The 9581-nt window shown below is 41.2% G+C and overlaps 1 protein-coding gene across 1 annotated transcript; it reads left to right on the plus strand.

The window, feature by feature from the left end:
- The first annotated feature begins 133 nt into the window (after positions 1 to 133).
- Positions 134 to 4417, plus strand: LOC147928463 (uncharacterized). Its single transcript, XM_087486158.1, has 5 exons — positions 134 to 1241; positions 2229 to 2908; positions 3491 to 3577; positions 3665 to 3764; positions 3894 to 4417. The coding sequence occupies exons 1-5, from the start codon at positions 134 to 136 to the stop codon at positions 4415 to 4417; spliced, it is 2499 nt and encodes an 832-aa protein (XP_087342284.1).
- Positions 4418 to 9581: the final 5164 nt, after the last annotated feature.

The following is a 9581-nucleotide window of genomic DNA, read 5'->3' on the forward strand; positions in this document are numbered from 1 at the left end:
GTTGCTCCTAGTTCTCAATCTCTCACCCATTCATCACTTCCGCTCCTAATACTTCCCTTCATTTCTGTTTCAATCGCAAGAAGTGATTTCTTTTAACCGTTGGATAAAGCTATTGACCAGCGGACAAAACACCATGGAAGGTACCAAGACCTTGATCGTTCCAGTTACTCTCAAAGGAGAGAACTACCTGTTGTGGGCAAGGACCACAAAGACGGCGTTATGCGGCCGAGGGCTTTGGACCCATATTACCACGAGTGAGGCTCCAAAGGAAGAGTCCATCGTAGACGGCAAAGAAGCGGTCACAAGTGGTGGAGACAAATGGTTTCAAGAAGACCAAAGTGTTCTCGCCATCATTCAAAACTCTCTTGATGCTCCAATACTTGAAGCCTACTCATACTGCGAGACGGCCAAGGATCTGTGGGACACATTACAAAATGTGTTCGGCAACACCACCAACTTAAACCGAGTATTTGAAATCAAGAGGGCCATTAGCAACCTAAGCCAAGAAGACATGGAGTTCACCAAACACTTTGGGAAGTTTAGGTCCCTTTGGGCTGAGCTTGAGATGCTTAGGCCGGCCACACTTGATCCTGCCATACTAAACGAGAGGCGAGAGCAGGACAAGGTGTTCGGTCTACTTCTCACACTAAATCCTTCTTACAATGATCTCATCAAACACATCTTGAGGTCAGATAAACTCCCTAGTCTAGATGATGTGTGTAGCCAGATCCAAAAGGAGCATGGCTCCATGGGGTTGTTTGGGAGCAAAGGAGAGCTTGTAACGGCCAACAAAGTGGAGATAGCTTCCGCAAATAAAGGTTACTTCAAACATGATGACAAAAACCCACCTATTTGTGACCATTGTAAGAAGGTTGGCCACTTCAAGAGTAGGTGCTGGATCCTCCACCCTCATCTCCGAGTCAATCGGTCCATGAACAACCGAGGAGGGCCACCACGAGCGCATCAAGCAACAATGGTGGGAGAAGCAACGACCTCCGATTCAGGCCACCAAGTCTCCGGAGGTAATGGAGTTGCTCTCGCTGCCTCCTCTGAATTGGTAAAGAAATCAGACCTTGATGCTCTCATCAAAGCCCTCAAGGAGGCCTCCGGTAACTCATTCCTTGCTCTTAAACCAAATAAACCTCTCATTGTAGATTCTGGTGCATCACACCATATGATTAGTGACCCTAAGTTAATTAGTGACATTAAACCTGCCATAGGGAATGTGACTATAGCTAATGGTGAGAAGGTACCTGTTAGGGGAATAGGAAACTTAAAATTATTTGATAAATCCTCTAAAGCATTTTATATGCCTAACTTTACCTCCAATCTCTTATCAGTTAAAAGAGCCACCACTGATTTAAATTGTTATGCTATATTTGGTCCTAATAATGTGTATTTTCAGGATATTGAAACAAGTAAAGTTCTTGGCCAATGAGTCACTCAAGATGACCTCTACTTGCTTAAGGACCTAAATATATCTTCCTCTTCAAATTCTTCCTGTTTTAGTTCAGTTAATGTTCAAGAAAACAATGTTATGTGGCATGCTAGACTAGGACATCCTCACTCTAGAGCTCTAGAAGTAATTTTTCCAAATATTTCTTTTAAAAATGATGAGTGTGAGGCTTGTATCCTTGGTAAACATTGCAAATCTGTTTTTCCTAAATCATTGACTATTTATGAAAATTGTTTTGATTTGGTTCACTCTGATGTGTGGACATCACCTTGCTTGTCTAGAGAAAATCAAAAGTATTTTGTTACATTCATTGATGAGAAATCTAAATATACATGGCTCACACTTCTTCCTACTAAAGATAGAGTTCTTGAAGCATTTATTAGCTTTCAAAATTATGTAACTAACCACTATAATGCAAAAATAAAGATTTTGAGATCAGATAATGGTGGAGAATACACAAGTCATACCTTCAAACAACACCTCACCAACCATGGCATAATTCATCAAACAAGCTGCCCATACACTCCACAACAAAATGGTGTAGCTGAGCGAAAGAATAGACACTTAATGGAGGTGGCTCGCTCAATGATGTTCCATACAAATGTTCCAAAACGCTTTTGGGGAGATGCAGTTCTTGCGGCATGTTACCTCATCAACCGCATTCCAACGAAAATCCTACAAGATCAATCACCGTTTGAGGTACTAAACAAAGAGAAACCCACTATTGATCACTTACGTGTGTTTGGTTGTGTGTGTTTTGTGTTAAAACCAGGAGAATTACGCAACAAGCTTGACACCAAGAGTACCAAGAGCATGTTTCTTGGTTACTCTACCACACAAAAGGGCTATAAATGCTATGATCCTGAGACTAGACGAGTGCTGGTGTCTCGTGATGTGAAGTTTGTGGAAACTCGAGGATATTATGACCAGAAAAATTGGGATGAACTTAGAGAAATATCAACCTCACCGTTCGATCGTGCCAAGATCCTTCGGATCATACTTGAAAGGCTAGGGGTCGAAACCAATCGGGACGGTGACAATCCCTCCGGGCCAAACGCACCAGAAGAAGGTGTTCCACCTACTGACTCCAACCCAACTGGTTCAGATACAGTCCCTACTCAGCCCACTTCAGGTGACCCGTCCGCACCCAATGACGAACTCTCACAAAGCCTCGAGGAGGAAATGCATCCTGAGGAACCAGCCGACCAAAATGAGGACGCCCATGAAGATAATGATCATGAGGAAGTCATACCACTACGACGGAGCCAGCGTCTCAAGTTTGACCCATCTCACTGGAAGAACACTCGAGTGTACTACAACAACATGGCCGTTGCCCATCCCATTCAAGCAGTGTGCACTCTTGCTCATTTTCCTATGGAACACCAAGACTTTCTTGGCCAAATTGATAAGCATTGGGTTCCACAAACTTATGATGAGGCTAAGGAACACAAGGTATGGCGCGATGCGGTACATGCGGAGAAACTGGCCATGGAGAAAAATCACACATGGGATGAAGCTGACTTACCCAAAGGGAAGAAGGCAGTCACATCACGCTGGATCTTTACTATCAAATACAAGAGTGACGGGGAGATTGAACGCCATAAGGCCCACCTAGTCGCACGTGGGTTCACGCAAACGTACGGGGAGGACTATCTTGATACGTTTGCTCCGGTGGCCAAACTACACACTGTTCGAGTTGTTCTATCACTGGCCACCAACTTGGACTGGGAGCTTTGGCAAATGGACGTTAAAAATGCGTTCTTACAAGGGGAACTTGAAGATGAGGTCTACATGCGACCACCACCTGGTCTGGAAAACACCATTGGCCCGGGAAAAGTCTTTAAGCTCCACAAGGCCATCTACGGTTTAAAACAGTCACCAAGAGCATGGTACCACAAACTGAGCACTACCCTACTTAGAAGAGGTTTTTGCAAATCGGAAGCTGACCATACTCTCTTCACACTACCAAGTGATAAAGGTATTGTAGTCATTCTAGTATATGTTGATGATATCATCATAACTGGAAATGACAAGGTAGGTATTAAAGAGACTAAAGATTTCCTTAAATCAGTTTTTGACATTAAAGACCTTGGAGAGCTCAAATATTTTCGTGGGATAGAGGTATATAGGACTAATGAGGGATTATTCTTATCACAAATAAAATATGCACTTGATCTTTTAAGTGAAGCTGGAAAGCTTGGTTCAAAGGCTGTGACAACACCACTTGAAGAAAACTATAAGGCAGGAGGCAAGGGGGAGCTTGAGGCGGCTCCATTTGAAGATGTCACGAGATATCGGAGATTAGTGGGTAAGCTTATATACCTTACCATTACTCGACCTGATATTTGTTTTGCTGTGAACCAGGCTAGCCAACACATGCAAAACCCTACTGTCCATCATTGGAACATGGTGAATCGCATCCTCAAATATATCAAAGGAGCACCAGGACAAGGAATTTGGATGGGACGCAATGAAAACACGGAGTTGGTGGGATATTGTGATGCGGATTATGCCGGAGACCGTGACGATCGTCGATCAACCACAGGGTATTGCACGTTCCTAGGAGGAAACCTTGTCACCTGGAAGAGCAAGAAGCAAAAGGTGGTATCCCTTTCAAGTGCAGAAACCGAGTATAGGGCCATGAGAAAACTGACTACCGAACTGATGTGGCTTAAAGCTTTACTCAAGGATCTTGGAGTAGAGTCATCAAGACCTATCACAATGCATTGTGATAATGAGGCAGCCATTCACATAGCCACTAATTCTGTGTTTCACGAAAGGACAAAACACATAGAGGTTGATTGTCACAAAGTAAGGGAGCAAATTCAACTTGGTGTCACTCTCCCTTGCCACACTAAAAGTTCTGAACAGCTAGCTGACATTATCACCAAGGCAGCCAGTCCACAAGTGTGTGAGTATATTCACTCTAAACTTGGTCTTATAGACCTCACTCGGCCATGAGCATTCTCACATGGCACCTACACTCTTTTTCCCTTAAGTATAGTTTTTCCCAAGTGGTTTTCTATACTAAGGTTTTTAATGAGGTAGGTGTTCGTGATCTTCAAGCTTTATCGACAATAAGTCGCTTAAGCTTGAGGGGGAGTATGAGAACTCACACACACAAGCACCATCCGTACCATACCGGCCGTACAAGCACCATCCGTACCATACCGTCCGTACAAGCACCGTCCGTACAATGCGATGGGCCATCCGTACCATGAGGCGCCTAAACAAGTCCAGCCCATGTTGAGAAGCCTTCTAAAGCAAAGGAACATCTAGATCCTTCTCCTATTAGCCGTTGGCGAGTTTGAGGCAAGTGGGAGGTCTTAAGTCAAACATATATCACATGTATAGGTTAAGGAAGGAGATGTCACTATCCTTGTGTAAAATCGTGTACAGCATCTTATTAGAATATCCCCTTTGTAAATGACTATAAGTAGGTTGTATCTAGGTACCATATTAAGTAAGAAGCTATTTTCTTCTTCTACACTTCTTCTCTTACACTCCTATCCAATTACTAAACCTAAAACCGCAAACTAACTTACTCTCACTACACTTTGTCTCTCTCTCTCACTTCTTGAACCTAAAACTTACAGAATCAATGTGTTCTCTTGGTTTTAGCATGTTTTCTCGGTTTAAGCCTGTTTTAGGATAAAACTGGTTTAAGTGTTGTCTAAACACTCCAAATTCATCCCGAAGTCTTACAATTAGTCAAATCCATTGGATTGTCACACATTCTGAACCTAGAAACTGTAACAAAGCTGTTTACTGCTTCGAATCAATGTTTTCTCGGTTTTAGCCTGTTTCGGGACAAAATGTGTAAAAGTGGTGTCTAAACACTCCAAATTCAACCCAAACTCTTATAATTAGTCAAATGCATTGGATTGTTACATATTTTGACCATAGAAAGAGTAACATAGCTGTGTACTGCTTCGAATCAATGTTTTCTCTCGGTTTTAGCCTGTTTTCTTGGTTTTAGCCTGTTTTGGGATAAAACGGGTTTAAGTGTTGTCTAAACACTCCAAATTCATCCCGAACTCATACAATTAGTCAAATGCATTGGATTGTCACAGATTCTGACCCTAGAAACAGTAACAATGCTGTTTACTGCTTCGAATCAATGTTTTCTTGGTTTTAGCCTGTTTCGGGACAAAATGGGTAAAAGTGGTGTCTAAGCACTCCATATTCAACCCAAACTCTTATAATTAGTCAAATGCATTGGATTGTTACATATTTTGACCATAGAAAGAGTAACATAGCTGTGTACTGCTTCAAATCAATGTTTTCTCTCGGTTTTAGCCTGTTTTCTTGGTTTAAGTCGGTTTTTGGATAAAACGGGTTTAAGTGTTGTCTAAACACTCCAAATTCATTCCGAACTCTTACAATTATTCAAATGCATTGTATTGTCAAATATTCTGACCCTAGAAACAGTAAAAAAGCTGTTTACTGCTTCGAATCAATGTATTCTCTCGGTTTTAGCCTGTTTTCTCGGTTTAAGCCTGTTTTAGGATAAAACGAGTTTAAGTGTTGTCTAAACACTCCAAATTCATCCCGAACTCTTACAATTAGTCAAATCCATTATATTATCACAAATTCTGACCCTAGAAACAGTAACAAAGCTGTTTACTGCTTTGAATCAATGTTTTCTCGGTTTTAGCCTGTTTCGGGACAAAATGGGTAAAAGTGGTGTCTAAACACTCCAAATTCAACCCAACTCTTATAATCAGTCAAATGCATTGGATTGTTACATATTTTGACCCTATAAAGAGTAACATAGCTGTTTACTGCTTCGAATCAATGTTTTCTCGGTTTTAGCCTCTTTCGGGACAAAATGGGTAAACATGGTGTCTAAACACTCCAAATTCAACCCGAACTTTTATAATTAGTTAAAAGAATTGGATTGTTACATACACGGTCGAGCGCAGGCTCGATTGGGTGGTCGAGTCGACTGGGAAGTAATGGCTATTTAGGTCCGGCTTATGGCTCGATCAAGTGCTCGATCACAGCTCGGTCGAGTGGTGGTCGAGTAGGTGGTCGAGTGGGTACCTGAAACACAAAACAGCCAAGCAAAGGAAGATTCGAGTTCAGTAACTGCACAAGTGTTTAAACGAACTTAATCTTAGACTAATAATATCCTAAATGTCACAAAACACACTCAAATGGGCAACGACGCCAAATTGAAACTGACTTTCTTTGTGGTGTGGTGAATGAATGATGTATGGAATGATGATATATGGAATGAATATAAGTCAGGGTGTTTCAATTCCCCTTATGCAGTTGCAGTATAAGAGGTGTCAATCCTATCTGAGTGATTGTGAACAATTAAGATGTGAATGCAATGGAAATGAACAGAAAACTAAGTGAATGCAATGGAAATGAAACAGGAATGAAACAAGACAATCACAAACCAAAGACACAAGTTCTGGGGATGAACTCGAGCAGCACTCGACCGAGTGTAGGTCGAGTACGTGGTCGAGCTAGCCTAAACGTGAAAACAGAGCAACACAAGAAAAACAGAGCAATGCAAAAACTAATCAAACAACAAGCAAGCAATGATATTTAGACTAAGATATTAATAAACAAAGAAGGCCTTGAGGAGGGATTCATGGGCTGAGCTAATCATTGTGGTTATCTAACTTGGTCAACAAATCTCAAGCACACTTTCTGATCTCTAGACATACTATTCTAAGACATGTTTAATCCACTCTCATGGCAAAAAACAATCAAACCTATGCATTTCTAGACTTGTTCTCACAAAGAAAAGAATCTACACAAGCAGGCATTAAGCAATACATCTCAAACCAAACAAGACTTCTAATCTCTTAGCAAGCCTAATGGTAAGCTCTAGATCTAGCCTTATCTATGCTCCTTAGACATTGGTGTGATGCTAAGATGCTTGAAATCAAACCCTACCTTCTCAGATATAGGATCAGCATTAAGATCATCTAGCCTAGAAGAAATCTACAACAATCAAGCTTGACCAAATCAAACAAACCACAAGATCAACCCAGCCTAACCCATCCTCAAGGTCCTAAGCAAACTACTCACAAGAACACATGGTGAAATATGTCAAAAACCCAGAAAATATTGAAACTTGCATCATTAGAAAGATGAAACAGAGATCTACAATATTGATGAAGGAATAAAACTCGAAATCTTAATATTTTGAAAGTTATGAAACAAACAAAATATAAGAATCTAGTCTTTCTCTCTCAAACAAGTACAAAATCTAATAAAAGAAAGTGCAAAAGGAATAAAATCTAAAAAAGGTAAAAACTAGGTTTTAGACTCTCTAAAAAGCTGGACTCTTTGGTGGCTGCAGGTACAAGGGCCTTATATAGGAGGTGAGGTGGAAGCCCTAAAAATACAAAAAGTCAAAGCAGTCAACGACTCGGTCAACTCGACCAGTGCTCGGTCGAGTGGCTGGTCGAGCTGGCTTCTCTCGTGCATTCTCCACTCGGTCGAGTCCTTCTCAGCACACGGTCGAGTGGTGGTCGAGTGGTGCGGTCGAGTTGGACTCCGGACCTTGATTCTACAGCCTTAACTCTCTTGTTTTCTCCTCAGGATTGCTTCACTTCTTCTCAGCATTGCTTCCATGCTCCTTAAGCTCCAAAATCACCTGTTTATGCATGAAAAGATGCAAATGCAATGCAACTATATTCTAATGCATGATTAGTCCTAAAGCTACACAATAATGGCCTAAATGGATAGCAAAAGATGCAAAAGTTGTGAATAAACTAAGGGAAAACAAGGTAAAATATATGAACATCAGTAACCCTAGTTTAATTAACAACATAAAACCGGCTTTAGGGAATGTTATTATTGCTAATGGAGAACAAATACCTGTGAAAGGGATAGGGGATTTGAAACTATTTGATAAGACCTCAAAAGCTTTCTTTATGCCTACCTTCACTTCTAATCTTCTATCAGTTAAGAGGGCTACTAATGATTTGAATTGTTATGCAATCTTTGGTCCTAATAGTGTTCATTTTCAGGATATTGAGACTGGGAAAGTTCTTGGAGAAGGACAAGGGAATGGAGATCTTTATGTCCTAGAAAAACCCTCACCTAGCTTATCTACTTCTATTAAGTCTTGTTTTGTTGTTAATTCGGACAGTGTGTGGCATGCTAGACTAGGCCACCCTCATTCTAGGGCTCTTGCTTTAATGTTACCAAATGTTTCTTTTGATAACTCAATGTGTGAGTCTTGTATTCTTGGTAAACATTGCAAATCTATTTTCCCTAAGTCTAATACTATTTATGAGCATTGCTTTGATCTAGTGCATTCTGATGTGTGGACTTCACCATGTCTTTCTAGAGATAATAACAAATACTTTGTGACTTTTATTGATGAAAAATCTAAGTACACATGGATTACTTTGTTACCATCAAAGGATAGAGTGTTTGATGCATTCATAAATTTCCAAAATTATGTTACTAATCATTTCAATGCTAAAATTAAGATACTTAGGTCAGACAATGGTGGAGAATATACAAGTCACAAGTTCAAAGAACATTTGGCTAAGCATGGCATTTTACATCAAACAAGCTGTCCATATACACCCCAACAAAATGGTGTGGCCGAGAGGAAGAACCGACACCTCATGGACGTTGCACGGTCCATGATGTTCCACTCACACGTCACAAGACGATATTGGGGCAATGCCGTGATGATGGCGTGTTACTTGATTAATCGAACACCAACCAAAGTCCTTAGTGACTTGTCGCCGTTTGAGGTATTGAACAAATTTAAACCATCCCTAGATCACTTACGTGTATTCGGTTGTGTTTGTTTCGTGTTCGTACCAGGGGAACAGCGGAGTAAGCTTGATCCTAAAAGCGTGAGGTGCATGTTCATCGGCTATTCCACGACTCAAAAGGGATACAAGTGCTATGATCCAATGACAAGTCGTTTGTATGTTTCTCGAGATGTTCGCTTCATGGAAAATGTTGGCTATTTCGACAACAAGGACTGGAACAGCCTCAAAGACCTCTCCTCTTCACCGAATGACCGGGCCCCAAGCCTAAAATTCCTCCTTGATCACCTTGGGAATTCGTCTCCACCGCCTGCCCCTACACGGCTCGAGTCAAGTCCGACCAGTATAGAGAATGGGCCGGACCCCGC

The sequence above is a fragment of the Camelina sativa genome, chromosome 14 (assembly GCF_030686135.1).
Source record: "Camelina sativa cultivar CO46 ecotype springtype chromosome 14, ASM3068613v1".
Taxonomy (NCBI): domain Eukaryota; kingdom Viridiplantae; phylum Streptophyta; class Magnoliopsida; order Brassicales; family Brassicaceae; genus Camelina; species Camelina sativa.

Coding starts and splice junctions, on each gene's coding strand:
- LOC147928463 (XM_087486158.1), top strand. CDS start 134: ATGGAAGGTACCAAGACCTTGATCGTTCCAGTTACTCTCAAAGGAGAG. Junction 1,242..2,228: donor GAATGTGACTATAGCTAATG/GTGAGAAGGTAC, acceptor TGTTAAAACCAG/GAGAATTACGCAACAAGCTT. Junction 3,578..3,664: donor AATATTTTCGTGGGATAGAG/GTATATAGGACT, acceptor CTTGGTTCAAAG/GCTGTGACAACACCACTTGA.